Consider the following 25,346-nt stretch of genomic DNA (forward strand, 5'->3'; position numbering starts at 1 on the left):
TTGGGGGAGAGGGCCCATGAGGCACACCGCCGGTCCTCAGGCTCCCAGGGACTGTGGCTGGCAGAGCGGGGAACTGGTAGCACGTGCTCCCTGCTGCCCCCTCTTGGGCTGCGCACTCATGGGGCCTGTGCTGATGGATTGTTTTCTCTGCCTCTCCACAGGAAAACCTCTCAAGACCTATGGTGGGGCCCTGGGAGCCCTGGGATACAGAGGTAGGTGTCCCCTACAGGGACTGTGCCAGACAGGGCTAAGTGGTCGCCAGGCTTTGCCAGCACGCGCTGGGGGAGCAGGATAGGAAAGCCCCACTCACCGTTTGCACTTGGAAGGAGGAAGCCATGTGACCTCTCAGCCTGGGGCTCCCCCGGCCTCGTCACTTCGTGCAGCCTGGTTCTGCTGCGCTGGCCACGCAAGGTGCCAGCCAAGGTGCTCATGCTGCCCATGCTCAGGCTTCTGGCCATAGCCTTGGTGCTTGGTTCGGCATGCCCCACTGCCAGGGGCTCACCCAGGCCACTCCCACTTTGGGAGCAGCCTTTGTCTCCCCGCATCGCAGCTGTGCCCACAGGGCGGCAGTGGCCCGCCTCTGGCACAACAATCAGCCCTTCATTCATAGCATGTTGCTGCCTGACCTGGCCTCATGTTCGCTGCCTCACGCAGCAGCCCGTTTGTCAGGCTGGGGAGAGCCCACGCCCTCCGCAGCGTTGTGCCCGGGCCGGGAGCACATCACACCGCTCGCCCAGCCGGCAGCAGGGAGCCTGTTGGCCTACGCCATCACCACCAGGTGGCAGCCTTGTGTCCCACCCCCTGCTGCCCCTGTCTGGGGGGAGCCCAGGGGCTTGGAGTGCTGGGACTGACGCCCTCTTTTGTCCCCTGCCAGGTGGCGTGGGCTGTGCGCAAGGGAAGTACTGTGGCAGGAAGCGGAAGTAACCCAGCCAGGCTGCTACCATTAACCTCATGAACTTTGGTGCTACTGCATGGTCTAGAATGTAAACCCTGAGTAAAGCAGCGATCCCGCCCCATCCCCCGTTCCCCCGCCAGCCCCCCGGAGGGAATTCCATGGCCCCTGATGCTCCCTTCGCTCCGGCCCAGGGGTCCCTGCCCTCTCTCCAGCGGGAAGCACAGAACAAACTGTGGGAAATGCCGTTCCCACTGGTGCTAAAGCTCCCTGCAGGGAGAGCTGGGCAGGCCTCCATGGGGCAGGACTGGACCCTCCCCAGGGGACGGGAGCCATGGGCCCTCGGGGAGGAGGAGATGTGGGCTGGTTTCCAAGAGGACAGCAAGGGGCTGGGCTCCTCCTGCCTCCAGCATATGGGCAAATGACCCGTCAGCAGTGCCCAGGCCCAGCATATCCCAGCTGCTCCCAAGACTCCGTCCAACTGGCCAGGAACTGCTTAGCAGCTAGCCAGCCTTGATCCCCCGCCCCTCATGTCTGTCAGCCCCCTCCGTGCCTGCCCGCCCCAGTGCCCACGCTGCGGGATGCCACAGGATGGGGCTTGTGGGCTCCATGCAGGCGGGCAGGGGAATTCCTCCTGCTCTGACACTCATGCCAGCGGGGCCTGTAGGGGCTCATGGGTGGGTTAAATTCGCCTAGAGTTCTTTGCGGTGGGGCCATCTGATTGGCTGACGCGTCCCCACGCTGGAGGACACGGCCCTTCCGGTGTGTGGGGAGGGGTTGGCACTATCAGCAGAGCCAAGTCACTAACACTGATGGGATTAGCCATGTGCCCGCCCTCACTCAGCAGTACTGTACGGGCAGCCAGCGCCAGCCCAGCCCTGCCATGTCTCTGAGGCCCCGCTGGGACCTGCCCTTCCTCTTGCCCTGGATGCCCGTGTGTTCCTGAGCCGTGGGCTGGAAGGAATCGCACCTCTCCATGTTACTCACTTGGTATAGCTCGGGTGGGACATGTTATAAAGAGGGAAAGTAACTGCTTCCAAACGACTAATAAACAATGATTTCTAAAGGACTGCAGCCTCCTGCTTCTTCTTCGCTGCTTCTCCAGACCCAGAGCTGGCGATCCACCCCAGCAATCTGTCCCCCCCACCCCACCCCCGGGATTTGGCTTGCACCCCCCCCGTCCCCAGGGATCCATCCTGCCCCCCAGGATCCTCACACACACACACCCCAAACGGTTCTGCCCTGCCTTCCCAGGATCCTCACAGCCTCCCACCCCCTGGGGATCCTCCCTGCCCACCTGGGGATCTGCCCCACCCAGTTCCTCACTGCACCTGTCCGGGACTCACCCCATTTCTCCAGCTCTACTGCCTGCAGCACCTGGCCCCTTCTGCTGCAGGTGTCTGCCATGTAATGTGCCCATTCCGCATGGGGCTACATCAACCCCTGTTGCCAGCTAGAGTCTCTCTAGGGCTTCTACTCCTGTGCTCTCGCTGTTGGCACTCACAGGGCACTGCTGCAGGGAAGCTCACAGTGCTGGTGGCCTGCTGGGACTGAGGTCACAGTGAAGTTGTGCTATGTTCGTGTTAGATTGCTGGCTTGCCAGAGTCTGGGGCAGCAGGACGGAGCTGAGCACTGTGCTGGAGCCAGGCAGGGAGTGACTGGACTAGCAGGTGTGTTCACCTGCACAAGCAGGGGCTGGAGTGTCCACACACAGGGTCAGCCCCCTGCCCCCAGCCCAGCTGCAGTGGGAGCCAAGCTACAGTCCCCTGAAGAAGAGGGTTTAGGTGCAGCAATAACTGGGCTCTGTGCTGAGAGACACCAAACCAAAGTCCTCTCCGGAGCACTAAGGCCAGCAAAATGAGGCCAGGAGCAGAGCAGCCCATAGCTAGAGTTGCCAGGCATCCAGTTTTCTACCAGAATGCCTGGTTGTAAAGGAACCCTGGTGGCTCCGGTCAGCACCGCTGACTGGGTGGCTAAAAGTCCCACTCGGCGGCGCAGCGGGCTCAGCCTGCCCTGGCTCTGTGTGGCTCCCCGAAGTGGCTGGCATGTCTGGCTCCTAGGAGCAGGAGTGGCCAAAGGGAACTCTATGCGCTGCCCCTGCCCTGAGCACCAACTCCACAGCTCCCATTGGCCGGGAACCACGGCCAATGGGAACCACGGCCAATGGGAACCACAGCCAATGGGAACCACGGCCAATGGGAGCTATGGAGGCAGTGCCTGTGGGCACAGCAGCACGCGGAGCCCCCTGGTCCCTCCACCTAGTAGCCAGACATGCCAGCCACTTCCGGAAGCCACCTGAGGTAGGCACCGCATGGCCACAGCCCGCACTCCACACCCCTCAACTCCATTCCAGATCCCACACCCCAAACCCCCTGCCCCAGCCCGGAGCCCGCTCCCACACTCCAAACCCCTCAACCCCAGCCCAGAGCCCCCTCCTGTACCCCAAGCCTTCATCCCCAGCCCCACTCCAGAGCCCGCACCCCCAGTTGGAGCCGTCACTCCCCCCCACCTCCTGCCCCAGCCCAGAGCCCCCTCACTCACCCCAAATCCCTCATCCCCAGCCCCACCTCAGAGCCCACACCGCCAGCCAGAGCCCTCACCCCCTCCTACACCCCAACCCCCTGCCCCAGCCCTGAGCCCCCTCCAGCACCCTGAACCCCTCATATCTGGCCCCACCCCAGAGCCCTCACCCCTTCCCGCACCCCAACCCCCTGTCCCAGCCCAGTGAAAATGAGCGAGGGTGGGGGAGAGCAAGCAACAGAGGGACGGGGGATGGAGTAAGCGGGGGGCGGGGCCTTGGAGAAGGGGCAGGCAGGGGTCAGGCAAGGATGTTAGGATTTCTGCAATCAGAAAAGTGGCTACCCGTAGCTGGCATGCATAGTGCATGTGTCACAAGGCAGGCATGCCTGCCCAGACCGTAGAGCAGTGATCCTCAGCCTCAGACTGAGGCTAGCAAGCTGCAAGCCGTGATTCAATGCTCCTTGCAGCACGTGACTTTAAAACTCTGGGTGATTTAATTATTAACCAATCTAAGTTAGTAACCAATGAGCATGCTTTTACTATGTAATTAATCAATTGCAGTTGATAAATAATGCTTGGCCAGTCATTTCGCTGTGAGAATAATAGATATAAAACAATAGTAAATGAGCCAATGAAGTCACATGACTGTGGCTCTTCTGGGCATAAGAACATAAGAACGGCTAGACTGGGTCAGACCAAAGGCCCACCCAGGCCAGTATCCTGTCTGCTGACAGTGGCCAATGCCAGGTGCCCCAGAGGGAGTGAACCTAACAGGTAATGATCAAGTGATCTCTCTCCGGCCATCCAGCTCCACCCTCTGACAAACAGAGGCTAGGGACACCATTCCTTACCCATCCTGGCTAATAGCCATTAACGGACTTAACCTCCATGAATTTATCCAGTTCTCTTTTAAACCCTGTTATAGTCCTAGCCTTCACAACCTCCTCAGGCAAGGAGTTCCACAGGTTGACTGTGCGCTGAGTGAAGAACTTCCTTTTATTTGTGTTAAACCTGCTACCCATTAATTTCATTTGGTGGCCCCTAGTTCTTATATTATGGGAACAAGTAAATAACTTTTCCTTATTCACTTTCTCCGCACCACTCATGATTTTATAGACCTCGATCATATCCCCCCTTAGTCGCCTCTTTTCCACGCTGAAAAGTCCTGGCCTCTTTAATCTCTCCTCAGATGGGACCCGTTCCAAACCCCTAATCATTTTAGTTGCCCTTTTCTGAATCTTTTCTAATGCCAGTATATCTTTTTGGAGATGAGGGGACCACATCTGTACGCAGTATTCAAGATGTGGGCCCACCATGGATTTATATAAGGGCGATAAGATATTCTCCATCTTATTCTGTATCCATTTTTAAATGATTCCCAACATCGTGTTTGCTTTTTTGACTGCTGCTGCACACTGCGTGGACATCTTCAGAGAACTCTCCACAATGACTCCAAGATCTTTCTCCCGGTTAGTTGTAGCTAAATTAGCCCCCATCGTATTGTATGGATAGTTGGGGTTATTTTTTCCAATGTGCATTACTTTACATTTATCCACATTAAATTTCATTTGCCATTTTGTTGCCCAATCACTTAGTTTTGTGAGATCTTTTTGAAGTTCTTCACAGTCTGCTTTGGTCTTAACTATCTTGAGCAGTTTAGTATCATCTGCAAACTGCACCACCTCACCGTTTACCCCTTTCTCCAGATCATTTATGAATAAGTTGAATAGGATTGGTCCTAGGACTGATCCTTGGGGAACACCACTAGTTACCCCTCTCCATGTTGAAAATTTACCATCTATTCCTACCCTTTGTTCCCTGTCTTTTAACCAGTTCTCAATTCATGAAAGGATCTTCCCTCTTATCCCATGAGAACTTAATTTACGTAAGACCTTTTGGTGAGGGACTTTGTCAAAGGCTTTCTGGAAATCTAAGCACACTATGTCCACTGGATCCCCCTTGTCCACATGTTTGTACTCTAGTAGAACAGTAAGAACTCTAGAAGATCAGTAAGACATGATCTCCCTTTACAGAAACCATGTTGACTTTTGCCCAACAATTTACGTTCGTCTATGTGTCTAACAATTTTATTCTTTACTATTGTTTCAACTAATTTGCCCGGTACTGACGTTAGACTTACCGGTCTGTAATTGCCAGGATCACCTCTAGAACCCTTCTTAAATATTGGTGTTACATTAGCTATCTTCCAGTCATTGGGTACAGTAGCTGATTTAAAGGACAAGTTACAAACCAATCATAGTTAATAGTTCCACAATTTCACATTTGAATTCTTTCAGAACCCTTGGGTGATGCCATCTGTTCCCAGTGACTTGTTACTGTTAAGTTTCTCAATTAATTCCAAAACCTCCTCTAGTGACACTTCAGTCTGTGACAATTCCTCAGATTTGTCACCTACAAAAGACGGCTCAGGTTTGGAAATCTCCCTAACATCCTCAGCCATGAAGACTGAAGCAAAGAATTCATTTAGTTTCTCTGCGATGACTTTACCGTCTTTAAGTGCTCCTTTTGTATCTCGATCGTCCAGGGGCCCCACTGGTTGGTTAGCAGGCTTCCTGCTTCTGATGTACTTAAATAACATTTTGTTATTACCTTTTGAGTTTTTGGCTAGCTGTTCTTCAAACTCCTTTTTGGCTTTTCTTATTACATTTTTACACTTAATTTGTTTATGCTCCTTTCTATTTACCTCACTAGGATTTGACTTCCACTTTTTAAAAGATGCCTTTTTATCTCTCATTGCTTCTTTACCTGGTTGTTAAGCCACAGTGGCTCTTTTTTCGTTCTTTTACTGTGTTTTTTAATTTTGGGTATACATTTAAGTTGGGCCTCTATCATAAATATAAAGGGAAGGGTAACCACCTTTCTGTATACAGTGCTGTAAAATCCCTCCTGGCCAGAGGCAACATCCTGTTACCTGTAAAGGGTTAAGAAGCTCAGCTAACCTGGCTGGCACCTGACCCAAAGGACCAACAAGGGGACAAGATACTTTCAAATCTTGGGGGGGGGGGGAGCTTGTGTTGGTTCTCTCTTGGGACTGAGAGAGGCCAGACAGAAATCCATCTTCTCCAACCCATCCTAATCCAAGTCTCCAATACTGCAACCAGTGTAGGTAAGCCAGGCAAGGCGGATTAGTTTATCTTTTGTTTTATGTAAATTTTCCCTGTGCTAAGAGGGAGGTTTATTCCTGTTTTCTGTAACTTTAAGGTTTTGCCCAGAGGGGGATCCTCTGTGTTTTGAATCTGAATACCCTGTAAAGTATTTCCCATCCTGATTTTACAGAGGTGATTTTTACCTTTCTTTTTTTTTTAATAAACCCCTTCTTTTAAGAACCTGACTGATTTTTCCATTGTTCCAAGATCCAGGCGTTTGGGTCTTTGATGATTTTGTAACCAATTGGTTAGGATATTATTCTCAAGCCTCCCCAGGAAAGGGGGTGTAGGGCTTGGGGGGATATTTTGGGGGAAGACGTCTCCAAGCGGGCTCTTTCTCTCTTCTTTGTTTAAAACGCTCGGTGGTGGCAGCATACTGTTCAAGAACAAGGCAAAGTTTGTACCTTGGGGAAGTTTTTAACCTAAGCTGGTAAGAATAAGCTTAGGGGGGTCTTTCATGCAGGTCCCCACATCTGTACCCTAGAGTTCAGAGTGGGGAAGGAATCCTGACAGCCTCTATTATGGTGTCTTTGAAAAGTATCCATGCAGCTGGCAGGGATTTCACTCTAGTCACTGTACCTTTTAATTTCTGTTTAACTAACTTCCTCATTTTTGCATAGTTCCCCTTTCTGAAATTAAATGCCACGGTGTTGGGCTGTTGAGGTGTTCTTCCCACCACAGGAATGTTATGATGTAAGCGGAGTCAGGTTGAGCTCTACCCTGACATCTGGTGGTGAGTTGTGGAAAAGGACTTCAAGGGCTGGTTATGTGAATCAAGGACAGTAGAACTGTACCTTTAATTAAAGGTCTTTAATTAAAATTCTCTTTTAAGAACCTGATTGCTTTTTCATTGTTCTTAAGATCCAAGGGTTTGGGTCTGTGTTCACCTATGCAAATTGGTGAGGATTTTTATCAAGCCTTCCCCAGGAAAGGGGGTGTAGGGCTTTGGGGGATACTTTGAGGGGGAGAGTTTCCAAGTGGGCACTTCCCCTGTTCTTTGTGTAACACTTTGGTGGTGGCAGCGTTTAACCTATCCTGGTAAAATAAGCTTAGGGGGTCTTTCATGCAGGTCCCCACATGTGTACCCTAGAGTTCAGTGGGGGGAAAGAACCTTGACAGTGTTATTTAAACAGAACCCCCTAGATACTGAACCCGGCCCTTGTTGCTGCCAACTATGACGGGCAGAAGGGTTACATTATATTATGGTCACTATTTCCAAGCGGTCCTGTTATAGTTACCTCCTGGACCAGATCCTGCGCGGCACTCAGGACTAAAGCGAGAGTTGCCTTTCTCCTTGGGGGTTCAGTACCAGCTGCTCCAAGAAGCAGTCATTTAAAGTATCGAGAAATGTTGTCTCTGCATTTCGTCCTGAGGTGACGTGTACCCAGTCAATATGGGGATAACTGAAATCCCCCACTATTATTGAATTCTTTATTTTGATAGCCTCTCTAATCTCCCTGAGCAATGGGCAATGGCGAGCGCTAATTTGGCTCCTGAACCACTGCGGTCTGAGTATCACAGATGGAGAGTCATAGATCCCGAGGCCAGAAGGGACCACTGTACAGCACAGGCCAGAGAACTGCCCTAGAGCAGGTCTTTTAGACAACCATCCCATCTGATTCAAAAATTGCTAGTGATGGAGAATCCACCACAGCTCTTGATGAATTGTTCCAGTGGTTAATTTCTCTCAGCTGTTAAAAACGTACATCTCATTTCCAGTCTGAATTTGTCTAGTTCAGGGGTTCTCAAACTTCATTGCACCATGGACCCCTTCTGACAACAAAAATTACGTGACCCCCAGGAGGGAGGACCAAAGCTTGAGCCCACAGAAGCCCTGCCAGTGTGGGGAGTCAAAGCCCAAAGTCTTCAGCCCAAGGTGGGGGGGCCTGTAACCTGAATCCCACCGCTCAGGGCTGAAGCCCTTGGGCTTCGGCTTTGGCCCCAAGCAGTGGATCTCAGGCTTTGGCCCTGGGCTCCAGCAAGTCGAACGCCAGCCCTGGTGACCCCATTAAAATGGGGTTGCAACCCATTTTGGGGTCCCAACCCACAGTTTGAGAACCGCTGGTCTAGTTCTACCTTCCAGCCATAGGATCGTGTTACACCTTTCTCTGCTAGACTGAAGATCCCATTGCTTAGTATTTGTTCCCCATGAAAACACTTATAGATTATAATCGTCACCCCTTAACCTTCTCTGTTAAAATAAACAAGATTGAGCTAATTAATTCTCTCACTAGAAGGCAGGTTTTCTAATCCTTCAGTCATTCTCTGGCTCTTCTCTGAACCCTCTGCAATTTATCAGCATCTTTCTTGAATTGTGGACACGAGACCTGGACACGGAATCTGAGCATTGGTTGTATCAGTGCCTAATACAGAAGTAAAATCACCTCTCTGCTCCTATTCAAGATTCCCCTGTTTATGCATCCCAGGATCACATTAGCTCTTTTGGCCACAGCATCGCATTGGGAGCTCATGGTCATCTACCAAGACCCCCCAAGTCTTTTTCAGAGTCCATGCTTTCCGGGATAGAGTCCCCCAGGCTGTAAGGGTGGCCTGCATGCTTTGTTCCTAGATGTGTACATGTACATTTAGTCGTATGAAAACACACATTGTTTGCTAGTGCCCAGCTTACCATGTGATCCAGATTGCTCTGAATTAGTGACCAGTCCTCTTCATTATTTACCGTCCCCTAAGTGTTGTGTCATCTGCAAACTTTAACAGTGAGGATTTTAATCCATTTAATTTGCACCATATTAATTTTATATCTTGCTTGTTGTTTAGTCAAAATGTCATCTGGTGCCAAGTCACCTGCCAGTGGAAGACTCAGTCTCTTACATGTAGTAAATGGGTCACTACAAAAAGTAAAAAGAACAGGAGGACTTGTGGCACCTTAGAGACTAACCAATTTATTTGAGCATAAGCTTTCATGAGCTACAGCTCACTTCATCAGATGCATACTGTGGGAAATACAGTGGGGAGATTTATATACACAGAGAACATGAAACAATGGGTGTTACCACACACACTGTAACCAGAGTGATCAGGACAAGGACTTCTCATTGTTTTTGCTGATACAGACTAACACGGCTACCACTCCGCGAGCTGAGCTGGCTTCTTTCCACCCAGCTCCCCAGTAACAAAGGTGCTGTAGGCAGAGAGTGCCTTCAGGAACCATGGTGCACAACCTTCTGCCTCCACTGGACTCTCACGGAATGGGGTTCAGGAAGCAATTCTCTTCCTGACACACAAGAAGGAACAGATCCTGCATCCCTCTTTGTCACTGGGCCGGCCAGGCAGAGCTAATGGGGGTAGACTTGAGCCCCCTCTCCCATCACTGGAATGACTGGGCAGGTAGGGTTGCCAACTTTCTTATCCCACAAAACCGAACACCCTAGCCCCATCCCTTCCCAGGGTGGAGCCAGGGATGAGGGGTTTGGGTGTAGGAGGGGACTCCAAGCTGGGGGGTGGGGCAGAAGGATTCACGTTGTGGGAGGGGGCTCCAGGCTGGCAGAGGGGTTCAGAGTGTGGGAGGGGGCTCTCATAGAATCATAGAATATCAGGGTTGGAAGGGACCTCAGGAGGTCATCTAGTCCAACCCCCTGCTCAAAGCAGGACCAGTCCCCAACTAAATCATCCCAGCCAGGGCTTTCTCAAGCCTGACCTTAAAAACTTCTAAGGAAGGAGATTCCACCACCTCCCTAGGTAACCCATTCCAGTGCTTCATCACCCACGTAGTGAAAAAGGTTTTCCTAATATCCAACCTAAACCTCCCCACTGCAACTTGAGACCATTCCTCCTTGTTATCTCATCTGCCACCACTGAGAACAGTTTAGAGCCATCCTCTTTGGAACCCCCTTTCAGGTAGTTGAAAGCAGCTATCAAATCCCCCCCCCCCCCATTCTTCTCTTCTGTAGACTAAACAATCCCATTTCCCTCAGCCTCTCCTCATAAGTCATGTGCCCCAGTCCCCTAATCATTTTTGTTGCCCTCAGCTGGACTCTTCCCAATTTTTCCACATCCTTCTTGTAGTGTGGGGCCCAAAATTGGACACAGTACTCCAGATGAGGCCTCACCAATGTCGAATAGAGGGGAAAGATCACGTCCCTTCATCTGCTGGCAATGCCCCTACTTATACAGCCCAAAATGCCATTGGCCTTCTTGGCAACAAGGGCACACTGTTGACTCATATCCAGCTTCTCGTCCACTGTAACCCCGAGCTCCTTTTCTGCAGAACTGCTGCCGAGCCATTCGGTCCCTAGTCTGTAGTGGTGCATGGGATTCTTCCATCCTTAAGTGCAGGACTCTGCACTTGTCCTTGTTGAACCTCATCAGATTTCTTTTGGCCCAATCCTCTCATTTGTCTAGGTCTCTCTGTATCCTATCCCTACCCTCCAGCGTCTCTACCTCTCCTCCCAGTTTAGTGTCATCTGCAAACTTGCTGAGGGTGCAGCCCATGCCATCCTCCAGATGATTAATGAAGATATTGAACAAAACTGGCCCCAAGCCCAACCCTTGGGGCACTCCGCTTGATACCAGCTGCCAACTAGACCATTCCAGCTGCCAACTAGACAGGGCTGGGGCAGAGGCTTTGGTGTGCAGGAGGGGGCTCTGGGTTGAATGGGGCTCAGGGTTTGGGCCGCGGGTTGGCTCTCAGGGTTAGGGCATGGGCTTACATATGGCGGCTCCTGGTCAGCAGCGCAGCGCGGCGGCTAAGGCAGGCTTCCTATCTATCCTGGCATCATGGACCGCGCTGCACCCTGGAAGCTTCTAGCTGGTCCAGCTCTGTAGCCAGACAGCCAGCCCCCCCCCCCCCCTCAGACCAGCATTGCTGGAAACACAGGAGGAAGCAGGAACAGGGCACTTAACATATATTCCAGCACAGCCTTTGAAGCTGTGAAAGCACAGGTGTGCTGCTACAATGTGCCTCTGGGAACAGATACCACGATTAAGCTCACAGCAGGCAGAGGCCCTGTGACAGACATGGCTCTTAGCCCCAACTAAATAGCGTGATGCACACACACCAACATCCTAGGTGGGAAAATATTTACCCTGATAAAAGAAATGTCCAGTAGTCGAAACTTATTGTTTCTCTCCCTTGCAAGTGTAAACTACTCTTGCAAAAGCTGGCGTCACCCCGACAGACCAGCCTCAATTTGGCATAAGAAAGGAGAAAGAGAATAAAGGAGTACAGAGGTATAAGTAGGGGACCTACAGCACCATGATTTTTGAGTGCTTTTCACTATCTATCTGCTGGTCAGATAAGTGACAGCCTCCCAAGGCTTCTGCAGCTAAGAGGGTCCCTACGCCTTGTCCCTTATTCGTCTTTCCGCGGAATTGAGTGACCGATCCTGGCTTGGCACCGCTGGAATCGAGAGATGCAAGGAGGGTAAGAAGCACCCACACCTGATCTCCTATCTTTAGTGTACGCATATTTTGAAATAGAGCTCTATACTTTGTTTTCTTTCTTTGGGATTGTGGCTTCAGTTTTGTAACTTGTTTGTGTGTGTAACATCTCTACATTTAAATAAGTAGGCACTAGCAATTTTGTAACCACATGATTAGAATCTAGCTTAATAAATTTTGGTAACCATTTATGCATAAGCCTGACTTGTTTTCTCTGGTTTACTGTAAAGCAGCCAACACAATTAAAGAACCTCAGCCGTTTTGGCTCTAAAGCCTGGCCACTAGGTGAGAGTACTAAGAGCCTAGCGTTGAGTTGTGCCGCCTCCACGGGGCAAACTCTTGGGGCACCTGTCAGTCAATCCTGGCTGCCCGCTGCGAAGGAGCTCTGAGCTCTAGCAGTTAAAGTCACAGGTGTGGAGAGGCTCTTAGTGCTGCCATTGGGGCACCTGTCAGTCAGTATTGACTGCCCGCTGTGAAGGAGCTCTGAGCTCTAGCAGTTAAAGTCACGGGTGGTTAGGACCTTGGGGCATCCGTCAGCCTAGCCCGGGCTGCCCGCCGCGAAGGGACAGTGTGTCCTAGCGGTTAAAGTCACGGATGGTATAAACGGGCATAGCTGGCACCTCACCAAACATCCTTGGCCGTCGGCTAACAGAAATTGGCGTCACGAACAGGATTGTGATATAGGCTGCACTACAGTAACACAATGAAACCAGTCATGATAAACACCACAGAATTCCCTGAGCTAGAGAAAAGTTTGACCCAAGAGGGATGGGGAAATCCTCTGTGGAGCAAAGAACTGCTGGAGAAATATTGGGGAAAACCAGCAGAGATCTGGCAGCATTTCTGTAACTGGAGAACTGCCTGCAAGATGAAGAAAGGGAAAGGAAAAGGTGCTTGTATATGGCTGCTTACTAACATTTGGCAAGCTGCCTGTAAGGATTATCATGGTCTGGCAATAGAATTTAATAGGCTACAACAGGAAAGGGACACACTGCGCCAGGAATGCCAGAATTTAGATACCAGAGTAAGAACATTGAATAGGGATATGGAACATCTTCAGAAAAGATTACTTCCCTTAATTGAGAAAGAAGGGATAGAACGAAGGGAAAAGCTGGAGACTAAAACACGCAGTATCAACCGGGCTAAAGTTGAGACTGCTCTCTGGCTAGACCCTGAGGAATGGGATGGAGACATTTGGGATTCAGCAAATGAGTCCCCCTCCTCTGAGGAGGAAGGTCCCTCTGTAAAATTAAGACCAGCTATCACACATCACAAATCAGAAGAACATGAGGAAAATTTGAGTGGGGCAGAGCTGGATGAAGAAGGGGATGACAATTATCCATCCACCTCTTCAAAAACAAAGAAGGGAGGTAAAAAGGGAAAAGGGAGTAAAGCTCCAACACACTTTACCAAAATTACCACCCGCCAATATACTCCCATGGAGTTAAAAACAATCCAGGGAGATTTTGCTAAAAAGCCTGAGGAAGGTATAATAGAGTGGCTGGTCCGCCTCTGGGACACTGGGGGTGGACATATACGCCTGACAGCCCAAGAAACTGAGCGCCTTAACTTAGGTGCAGGAATATTCCTGGAACACTCAGAGGGGAACACCCCTAAAACACTTTGGTCTCTGGCTTGTCGATGGGCAAGAGGAATTTACCCAGCAGACCGAGATGAACCCACAGTAATGCACTGGACCAACATAGATGAGGTAAAAACAGCTCTATTAACTGTGGCTGTCATTAGCATGCTTGGCGAAAACCCTCAAGAGTTAGCCTATGAAAGCCCATGGGAGGGTCAGGTAGATGTAGATGATCTCAGACCCCTGCTTAAGGGAGCTCCGAGTAACCATAGGGCTATGGCACTGTCCCTTAGATCAGAAGCTGCAGCACATAACAGTACCTTTCGGGCACTGCTAAACCTTCTGGTGTCATACTTTAGAGAATTCGGAGACATCAGAGCACTGACAGGCAAAGCTAAGATGCGTTCCCTTCAGGGAAACAAGGGGGCACCATCTAAAGGACATAAAAACAAGCGAGAGCCAACCCAGGAGGAAAAGGAGCTTAGAGCCAAGTTGTGGAGACAATGTCTGGCTTTAGGTTATCCCAGAGATGTGATAAATGGACTGCCCACAGAGCGGCTAAAATTATTCACCACCTTTAAAAGAGCTGACTGGGAGACAACTCATGCTACTCCCAGTGCACCTCTGCAGCTCTCTCCTCTTTCCCCACCTGCAGACACCCGGTATACTCCATTGCTGCGGCAACTGCAAGAGTTACCAGAGCAGGGAAACTAGCTTGCGGGGGTCAATCTCCTCTCCTAATAAACCAGCTTAAATCCAAAGAGGAGAAAACAACAGCAAAAGACCCCCGGATACACGTAACTGTAAATGACAAACACATTATTCCTTTCTTAATGGACACAGGGGCTCAAAGGTCCATGATTAAGCGAGAAAGTTTTCAGGGCTCGCCACCTACTGGCGGAAAGCAGGTACTTGTTACAGGGGTAAATGGCAGTACCATAACTTACCCATTAGTTAAGATAAAACTGGATATCCCCTTGCAACCCCACCATCAGCCCCGAAGATATGAGGTGATTTTGGGCAATGCCAACATACTGGGCATGGACGTTTTAAGAGGAAAGAAGGGAAGGATTAATGGGGAAAGATGGGCTTTTGGAGTCAGTTCTGTTCCTCATGCCACCCACCTGGAAGAGGAAAGCCCTCCCCACTATTCTGTAAACTTACTTAGCAGTGCGCCTGCTCTCCCGCCCTCAACAGTAACAAACACAAAGCAGTATAATGTCCCAGCTGAGGCCATAAGCCCTGTTACTGACCTGATCAAAGATTTGGAACAGCGAGGAATTTTAATTTGTACCCACTCTCGCTTTAATTCTCCTGTGTGGCCCATCAAGAAACCAAATGGCAAATGGAGACTCACTATAGACTATAGGAAGCTAAACAGTAACACTGGACCATTAACTGCAGCAGTCCCTAGCATAACAGATATTGTAAACACCATACAAACCTGGGATAAACCCTGGCTAGCAGTATTAGATGTAAAGGACATGTTCTTCATGGTCCCTTTGCAACCAGCTGACCAGGAAAGATTTGCTTTTACTTGGAAAGGTGTACAATACACTTTTACCCGAATGCCACAAGGGTTTAAACACTCACCCACTATTTGCCATGGGGCACTGGCAAAGGTCCTAGATGACCTTATCCTGCCACCCAATGTACAAACTGTGCAATACATTGATGACATCTTAATAGGTGGGAAAACCTCAGAAGAGGTACAGGAGGCTATGAATCAAATCAAAGGAGCACTAGAAGCCCTTAATTTAGAGTTACCAGCTGAGAAATGCCAAGGTCCCTCCCAAGAGATAAAATTCTTAGGTACTGTATGGATGGGAGGTAGGAGGTCTGTGCCTAATGACACTGTGCAAGAGCTAAATCAGGCACCCTCCCCTGAAAGTAAAGATCAATTGAGACAGATTTTGGGAACCCTGGGGTTTTGGAGAAAACATGTACCTGGCTTTGCCATTATAGCCAGACCATTGTACAATTTGTTAAAGAAAAGGGCTGCCTGGGAATGGGCTCCTGCCCATGAGGAAGCCCTCAGGCAACTGATAGGGGAGATACACACCTATCAGGCTCTGGGTCCCATACATCCTGAAGCCCCACTCCATTTGTACCTAACTGTGGGAGCCACTGGAATGTCTTATGCTCTCTGGCAAGACAGTGACACTGCTCCCAGACGACCAATTCAGTTTGGTTCCAAGTCATGGCAAGGGTCACAGGCTAACTACACGCCTTATGAGAAGGTGCTTTTGGCAGCTTACACAGCCTTGAGAGAAACTGAGGAATTAACTCAGGATAAGGACATCACAGTTCACACTCCTCTTCCAATCATTAAACCTATATTGGAAGGGAAAGAGTTACCACCTGGTGTAGCACAAAAGATGACTATCCAAAGATGGGCACTTTACACACACCACAGGGTAGGGAGTGCAGACACTGCACAAAACCCCACTATGATTCAGGAATCCCTATGGAAAGTAGGAATGCCTGATGAATACCGCCTGCCTCCACAGCAGTCTCCCATTAAGGATGCTGCCCCATTTGATCCTTCTAAGCCTGAGGGAGTATGGTTTACTGATGGCAGTGCCAGGCTGGTCAAAGGAAAATGGAAGGGAAAAGCTGCAGCAGTGCCTGCAGACACCTCTGCAGCACCCCTAACTGCTGGAATTGATGGGTCAGCACAACTTGCAGAATTAGCTGCAATTAAACTGGCCTGTGAAGCAGGAGCCACCGCAGTATATACGGACTCCTATGCGGTATGGGCAGGTGCCACTCAGTGGATCACTAACTGGAAAAATAACCACTGGGAAATAGGAGGTAAACCAGTCTGGGGACTGGAATACTGGAAGTGGTTATATCAGCATGCCCTGCAAGAACCCCTATCTATAGGACATGTCTCAGCTCATCAGAGGAATAATACCCCAGCTGCACAGTTAAACAATTTAGCTGATGCAGCTGCCCAGCTCTTTACCACACAAGTAGAATGGGAACGCTTATATTCATGGTTACATGATAATTTAGGACACACAGGAAGTGATGAGTTAGTGCGGCAAGCACATATCAGGGGGTGGCCTATCACCCACAGACAGGCTAGAGACCTGGTGCAAGCCTGCACTATTTGTGCTGAGACTAGAAAACATATAGCAGAAGGACAAAGGTTTGCCAGGCTAAGAGATGGAAAAACACTATGGGCAACCTGGCAGGTCGACTATGTCGGACCACTGCCCACTACAAGGCAGAGGTGGAAATACATCTTGACTGGGGTAGAAATTGTTTCAGGGATTGGTTTTGCATATCCAACCCGATTGGCAACAGGGTTGTCCACAGTTATGGGACTAAACCGCTTAACAGCAATTGTCCCAATGCCTCAAGAAATCCAATCAGATAATGGTTCGCATTTTAAGAATAAACTTGTAAGGGAATGGACCCTTAACCATGGAGTCCAATGGACCTTCCACCTTCCATATCGACCTCAATCTAATGGCATGGTCGAGCGCTGGAATGGGTTGCTAAAGAATCACTTGAAGCCTACTGATGGCACATGGGGAGACAGACTGGACGAAGTGGTGCAGAGATTAAACAACAGACAGACTCCTACAGGAAGTCGCACAGTTCCAAGTATGCTCCCGGAGATACTGTTGTGATTAAACACCCAGCCCTGGGAACCTTTACCTGCGTTTTGCACGCCTATAAAGAGAAAGGTGTATGGAGTGCCTTAAATGCTGATAAAAGGCTAATAACCATTACAGAGGCTTGGATCGCATCCAAGACCGGCTGACCATGTGATTTATTGCAGGAATGGTCCCATGGTTCCGAGCAACCTGCCAGCTAACCTGTCAGCAAAATGGACCATGCAGCAGACCTGTTTGATCACTAGAGACTACTATGGACTGTTGATATATTTGCCATTACTTATAATAGCAGGTGTAATTTTTGCTTTTGGTTTTAAAATAAGTTTTTTAGCTAGAACACGACCCACCAGAGATATGTTCCTGCAAGCCCTCATGATCCTTCTGTTGGCTCCAGTCACCTTGGCAATACCAGAACATCCTCTTCGGGGAGCAATCCAAACCATCGCCTCAGCTGCTGGTGCTACAAATGGCTGGATGTGCACCTTGCTGGATTCAACCAATGGACTGGGACTTGAATTGGTACCACTACATGCAGTGGCTGAGAATGGACAAACCTCATGGATGCAATGGTTAGCTCAACACTTGGGATTCTCCCTCTCCCCGTTTTTACATTCGGTTGTGAAAACTGTTTTAACCATTTTAATTATTGTAATTGTTTTTTGTGTAACTTTATGTATTATGAAGCGTTTGATTCAAACTGCTCTTTCCTCCATGCAAATCAGATACCTAGAGCTAAAAAGGGATCCTACCCAATTCCGCGAACCCTCATCCTCTAATTTGGTTGTTGGGTATTTCTAGATTTCCCCAAGGAGGGCAAGAGGTGCTGGCATCACCGCCACCTTGCAATCTGGGATGTAGTGTGGTGCATCAGGGGGTGGAATGTAGCCAGACAGCCGCCCCCCCCCCCCCTCAGACCAGCATTGCTGGAAACACAGGAGGAAGCCGGAACAGGGCACTTAACATATATTCCAGCACAGCCTTTGAAGCTGTGAAAGCACAGGTGTGCTGCTACAATGTGCCTCTGGGAACAGATACCACGATTAAGCTCACAGCAGGCAGAGGCCCTGTGACAGACATGGCTCTTAGCCCCAACTAAATAGCGTGATGCACACACACCAACATCCTAGGTGGGAAAATATTTACCCTGATAAAAGAAATGTCCAGTAGTCGAAACTTATTGTTTCTCTCCCTTGCAAGTGTAAACTACTCTTGCAAAAGCTGGCGTCACCCCGACAGACCAGCCTCAATTTGGCATAAGAAAGGAGAAAGAGAATAAAGGAGTACAGAGGTATAAGTAGGGGACCTACAGCACCATGATTTTGGAGTGCTTTTCACTATCTATCTGCTGGTCAGATAAGTGACAGCCTCCCAAGGCTTCTGCAGCTAAGAGGGTCCCTACGCCTTGTCCCTTATTCGTCTTTCCGCGGAATTGAGTGACCGATCCTGGCTTGGCACCGCTGGAATCGAGAGATGCAAGGAGGGTAAGAAGCACCCACACCTGATCTCCTATCTTTAGTGTACACATATTTTGAAATAGAGCTCTATACTTTGTTTTCTTTCTTTGGGATTGTGGCTTCAGTTTTGTAACTTGTTTGTGTGTGTAACATCTCTACATTTAAATAAGTAGGCACTAGCAATTTTGTAACCACATGATTAGAATCTAGCTTAATAAATTTTGGTAACCATTTATGCATAAGCCTGACTTGTTTTCTCTGGTTTACTGTAAAGCAGCCAACACAATTAAAGAACCTCAGCCGTTTTGGCTCTAAAGCCTGGCCATTAGGTGAGAGTACTAAGAGCCTAGTGTTGAGTTGTGCCGCCTCCACAGGGCAAACTCTTGGGGCACCTGTCAGTCAATCCTGGCTGCCCGCTGCGAAGGAGCTCTGAGCTCTAGCAGTTAAAGTCACGGGTGTGGAGAGGCTCTTAGTGCTGCCATTGGGGCACCTGTCAGTCAGTATTGACTGCCCGCTGCGAAGGAGCTCTGAGCTCTAGCAGTTAAAGTCACGGGTGGTTAGGACCTTGGGGCATCCGTCAGCCTAGCCCGGGCTGCCCGCCGCGAAGGGACAGTGCGTCCTAGCGGTTAAAGTCACGGATGGTATAAACGGGCATAGCTGGCACCTCACCAAGCATCCTTGGCTGTCGGCTAACAAACTCCTAGGTGGGTGGACCAGGAGGCTGAACACACTGCTCTCACCTGCAGGTACTACCCCTGCAGCTCCCATTGGCCGCAGTTCCCAGCCAATGGGAGTGCGGAGCCGGTGCTCTGGGCGGGAGCAGCACATGGAGCCCTGTGGCCTCCCCTGCCTAGGGGTCAGACCAACTGGCTGCTTTCGGGGCACAGTGCGGAGCCAGGACCAGGAGGGACTAGACTGCCTTAGCTCCACAGCACCACCAACCAGACTTTTAACGGAGGCAGTGCTGACTGAAACCACCATGGTCCCTTTTTTGAAAACCAGACACCTGGTCACCCTATGTGCAGGGCTAATGGGGGTAAGATCCATTTCCCTCTCTATTGCTGGGCCTACCAGGCAGGGATAATGGGATAGAATCCAGCTCCTGTTGCTGGGCCGGCTGGGCAGGCCTAATGGGGGTAGAATCTCCTTCCTCTCCCATCGCTGGGCAGGACTAATGAGGGGAGAAAGCGGCTCCCTCTCCCGTCACTGGGCCTGCTGATGAGGGCTCATGGGGGTAAGATCTAGTTCCCTGTCTCATTCCTGGGCTTGGCTGGCTGGGCAGGGCTCATGGGGATAAGATCCTGTTCCCTCTGCCGTTGCAGGGCCGGTTGGGCAGGGCTAATGGAAAATAATCCAGCTCCCTCTCCCAGAGGTGATGCAGGGCCAGATTAATGCAGGGGTTTTAGGGGCTGCAGCCCAGGGCCTCAGGCTAAGGGGGCCCTGTGACGTTCCCCTGGTGTTATCTGGACCGGCGATCTGCTAGGTCACTCCAATCCTTGACCCTGGACAGCCCTACCCTGCTCTGCTGTGAGAAGCCCAACTCCTCGGCTGTTCACGCACAGCCTCTGGCATGTAAACTGCTTGGATTGTGCAACTGAATGGCACTAGTCAATATCTCCAGTCCCAGACACAACCTTAGGAACCTCCATTTTGCAGTGTCCAGTTATGCCTGCTGGATGCTGCAAGGTTGTATGACTTCGTCAATTTAACAAAGAAATTTATATGTACCAGGCTTGTTATCCCAAGGGGAGTCTCTGACATGCTTCAAACCAAACATACTGCTTCAGGTAGAATAAACAAACAGATTTATTAACTACAAAGATAGATTTTCAGTGATTATAAGTCAAAGCACAAGTCAGATTTGGTCAAATGAAATAAAAGCAAAACACATTCTAAGCTGATCTTAACACTTTCAATGCCCTTACAAACTTAGATGCATCTCACCACAGGCTGGCTGGTTGCTCTTCAGCCAGGCTCTCCCCTTTGATCAGCACTTCAGTCATTTGGTGGTGATGTCTGTAGATGGAGGTGGAAGAGAGAAGAAGAGCATGGCAAAAGTCTCTCCCTTTTATCATGTTCTTTCTTCCCTCTTGGCTTCCCCCCCACCTTCAGAGTCAGGTGAGCATTACCTCATCGCAGTCCCAAACTGACCAAAGGAAGGGGGGTGACTCACTCAGGAGTACAACAGATCCTTTGTTGCTGCCTAAGCCAGTGTCCTTTGTTCCTGTGAGGCTGGGCTGGGTTTGTCCCATACATGCCTTGATGAGGTGTGAATTGCCCCTCTGCTCTTGGAGAGTTTTTGCCTGGGCCTGTTTTAAGCCATGAGGACACATTGTCAGACTCATAACTATATCCATGAAATCACAACCTATAACATCACTGTGACATCACTGTGACAACCATGCTCAGTGTATCCTGAGCCTTTCAAAGACATCCGAGATAAAAAATGTTTCATTGGATACCACACAACCATATGATAAGGATGAACATGGGGGTGCTGGGGGTTCCCTCAAGGCACAGAGTGTCACAGGCACAGGCACCTGCAAAAATAAACCCATTATTATATACAATTCAGTGGTAACCAACTCATCGATTGCAATCAATGGTCGATCTGGGAGCCTTGGTCAGTTGATCGTGATCTCCTGGCTGCTAGAAGTCCAGCGGCACAGTAGGGCTCAGCAGGCTGCCTGCCGGCCGTGGCCCCACACCTCTCCCGGCCGGCTGCTGACACAACTCTGCGGCCCCTGGAAGGGGTGGTGGGAGGAGGCGCCATGTGCTGCCCCCATCCCCAGCGCTGTCCCTACAGCTCCCATTGGCTGGGAACCAGTCAATGGGAGTGGTGGGGGTGATGCTTGCAGGTACAGACAGCACATGGAGACAGGCTGTCCCCCTTCGCCTAGGGGCACACAGAGACGTGTCAGCAGCTGGCCAGCTGCCAGGGGTGGGGGAGGAGTCCCTGTCCCCCCATCTAGGCCCTGCTGCAGGGACAGGGGCTGAGCGAGCTGGAGTCCCGCTCCCTCCCCCCGGAAGCCAAGCCCAGGCTGCCTCCCAGCCAGGCTCTCTCAGACAGAAGCAGCTCTGTGCCGCTCCCTGCCTGGCTGCCAGGGAGAGTGGGTCAAACTTGCTTGGGGGATGGGGGATCCCAGGGAGAGAAGGACAGAACCCCCCAGGCCCCTCCCCGCAGGTAACGTGGGGCGGGGAGAATGCGAAGGCCCCTGGCTGGGGTTAGGTGTCACTCAGCAGGGGAGACATGTGGGGCAGTCACATGTCCTCCCATTTAGCTTGTGCCACCCCCCAGTCCTAACTTGCTCCCAGACTGGGGGACAGTAGTGGATTGGATTTAGTGCAGGGGTTGGATTTAGCCCTCTGAGCTGGAGATAGAGGGTCCATTGGCATTTAACAGAGGTGCTGGTGTTTAACAGGGCATGTCAGTGCCCCTCACAGACACTTTGGCTCCCCAGAAGGCTTCCATTGTATTTCCCCAGCTGTGAGGCTCCCACGTGCTTGTGAGCACAGGAAGGGTGGCTGGGGATAAAATAATGGAACAATGAATGCTGAGACATTTGGTAGGCTGGGACCTTACCTGTGAACTTTCCCATGAGCAGGGATTCCCATTCACAAGCCTGACATCATCTCCTGCCTGGAGTGAGGAGAGGAGCCCTTGTCCCAGCTGCCCAGGGCCTTGACGAACCAGAGAGCCTGAGAGGCATCTACACAGGGGAGGGATAGGATAAAGCACTTCCGAACCCATGGACGAGTGAAATGAAACATTAAGACCCTGGGAAAGCAGCGTGAGTGCCCCCAGCTCTGCCTCCTCTTGTGAGCTCCGCAGCTGTTCTCTTAGTCGGGATACATGTTGCTGATGAGTTTCATAGCTATCTCCATCCTCTGATACACCAAATCACAGGTCTATGGGTAATCTTGGTTCTCGCCCAAACATCAAGAGATATGGGATGACTCCTGTAGCATCATTCTTTGGTGCCTGCAGGCGCCTGGACAATGCATCCACATCTACACTGCTTATCCCTGATCGGTACTGAATGCTGAAGTCATAGCTAACCAAAGCGGCCACCCATCTTTGCCCTGTAGCATCCAGCTTAGCACTTGTTAACACATAAGTCAGTGGATTGTTGTCTGTCCACACCTGGAGCTGAGCACCATACCAGTAGTCTTGAAATTTCTCAGTGATGGCCATTTCAAGGCCAAGAACTCCAGCTTGTGGGTGGATTAGCGAGTTTCACTATCAGACAGTCCTCGTCTGGCAAAAGCTACAGATTTATGTTTGCCTTCCACTTCCTGGTAAAGGACTGCTCCCAGACCCTCCAAACTGGCATCAGTATTCAAGATAAACGGCTTGCTTGGGTCAGCAAAGACTAGGACTGGATCATGAGTTAGGCAAGTAATGATTTCTCGAAAAGCCCTTTCACATCTCTCATCCCACCATGGTCCAAATGGTTCGAAGGGGCCATAGTGTCTCTGCACAGGAGGCTTTGGGGACCTCCCCTTATTCTTGGTCTTAGATTTGTTCTTGCTGGACTGGTATCCCCTGGTAAGATCATTCAAAGGTTTTACAATCGTAGCATAATTTTTCACAAATCTGCAGTAGTAGCCACTAAATCGAAGAAAGGTCTTGAGTTCTCTGTAGTTACTTGGGCATGGCCATCTAGTGAGTGCTTCTACTTTGTCAGGATCAGTACTCACACCCCCTTGGGACACGATGTGACCCACATACTTCACTGAGGTTCTGAAGAACTGGCATTTGTCAATTGAAAGCTTCAGACCATAATCCTCCAACCTATCAAGCACTTTAAGAAGTCTTTCTTCATGCTCCTCCAAGGTTCTTCCAAACACAATCAGGTCATCCAAATAAACTAACACTTGCAGTAAATTCATGTCTCCCACAACTTTCTCCATAAGACTTGAAATGTGGCAGGTGCTCCAGAAATCCCTTGGGGCATGCGTTCGAACTGATAAAACCCTAATGGGCAGATGAAGGCTGTCTTCTCCTTATCTTCTTCTCCCAGAGGGGTCTGGTAGTATCCACTCTGAAGATCCAACATGGAGAACCACTGGCTTGCCAGTCTAAGGCATCCTGGACTCGAGGCATAGTGTACTGGTAAACCACAGTACGGCTGTTTAGGGTGTGGTAGTCTATACACATCCGGATTTTCCCATTCTTTTTACGGACCACCACAATGGGTGAGGCGTACGGGCTGTGGGACTCTGTAACGATGCCATTCTCAGCCAGCTCCTAAAGATGACATTGCACATCTTCCATCTTGGAGAGAGCAATCCTCCTAGATCTCTCCCTGAAAGGTCGAGAGTCATGTAGTCTGATGTTGTGCTCTACTCCTTTTGCACATCCCACATCCCACTCATGCAGTGAGAACACCTTGGAGCTTTCACAAAGTTTTCCTCCTCAGGTGATCTTTCCACTCCTCGGACACTGGTGAATCTCCAAAATCAAACTTTGCTGGGTCTATTGTCGGAACTTGAGTTTCACACTGGGGTTTTACAATTGATTCAGGCTCAAAGAGGTCTGCCACCTTTTGTCCTTGCTTTACAACAACATCACGACTTCTTTCATTAGCAATCAGTATAGTTACCTTTTCCTGGGCTCCAGCAGGTAGGGTTGTGACTCCACTGGGGACCAGCACTCCTTCCGGGAGCTCTCCTCCCACCGGCTGCTCTACCATGGCTAATGCCCCTTTACTGCCTTTCAGCCAGGTACTCAGGACAAGCACCTCTCGCTCCATCCTTGCAGGCAGTACTAAGGGGGTCGTGCTCACGTATTTCATTGCCCCAGTCGGTACCTCAGATGTCTCCTTTTTAGCGCTCTCAATTTTCCTATAGGCTTCAGCACAAAGCGTATGGATCATCAGGGTATTCAGGTACTGGTCCCCAGCCCGTCGTCTGCAGTAATCCACGAGTACCTTGAAGAGACTGGCGTTGGTCCCTATCAGCACAGACACACCAGAGGTCCCTTTAGGGTCAGAGCATATTAAGGCAGCTGTGTCTACCTCCTCTCTTACCCCAGCAACCTCCTCTGGGAATTCCAGGTGCACTGTGACATACCCTTGGTAGGGGTCTTCCTCCATGCTGAGGCCACACAGACCAAGGCCGGTCAGTGGCTGTATAGGCAGGTGCCTAAGCATGTGTTGGTAGAATGACTGAAATATAATAGTCACTTGAGATCCAGTGTCAAGCCCTGCTTTACACTCCACCCCTTCAATCCTCACCATGACCTCTGCTCAAGGCCCTGTAAGTCCTGCGGGGATCCCAGCTGGACAGTCTTTTCTGGAGGGATCTTCAAATCCTGCAGCCCTGGGTGGTCCCCGTCCCCAGACCCTCTGGCAGTTACTGGATCTCTCCCAACTGATCCTCAGCTCTCCATACACTAAGGGGGGGATTTTCTTCATTATGGCACTTGGCAGCTCCATGTCCATCCTGACCACATCAGTAGCAGAAGAATTGTCCTTTCCCCCTTTGCCTGAATGGGATAGTGGCTCTAAATGCCGACTTCTCCATTGCCACAATCTGAGGTTCCTTATTCCTGGAAGTCTTAGCTAGGTCAATGGTGCTTTGCAGTTCAGCTATCCATTCTGTCAGGACCTGCATTTGTTGGGCAAGTCCCTCTCTGGTGCTCACCATCAGTACACTGGCCATTTGCAGTGGTGTTGTGCTGGCTGGCTCCAATGCTTG

At 50.2% G+C, this 25,346-nt stretch overlaps 1 protein-coding gene across 3 annotated transcripts in view; it reads left to right on the forward strand.

The window, feature by feature from the left end:
- The window catches only part of ELN (elastin), a 91,054-nt gene extending 89,093 nt beyond the window's left edge, over positions 1–1,961 (forward strand). For all 3 annotated transcript variants that reach the window (XM_073315471.1, XM_073315473.1, XM_073315472.1), the window contains 2 exons: positions 162–212; positions 875–1,961. In XM_073315471.1, coding sequence (XP_073171572.1) covers positions 162–212; positions 875–924 — 101 coding nt within the window. In that variant the 3' untranslated portion in view covers positions 925–1,961. The remainder of the gene's footprint in view (positions 1–161; positions 213–874) is intronic.
- The last annotated feature ends 23,385 nt before the right edge of the window (positions 1,962–25,346 follow it).

Source organism: Lepidochelys kempii, chromosome 17 (assembly GCF_965140265.1).
Source record: "Lepidochelys kempii isolate rLepKem1 chromosome 17, rLepKem1.hap2, whole genome shotgun sequence".
Classification (NCBI taxonomy): domain Eukaryota; kingdom Metazoa; phylum Chordata; order Testudines; family Cheloniidae; genus Lepidochelys; species Lepidochelys kempii.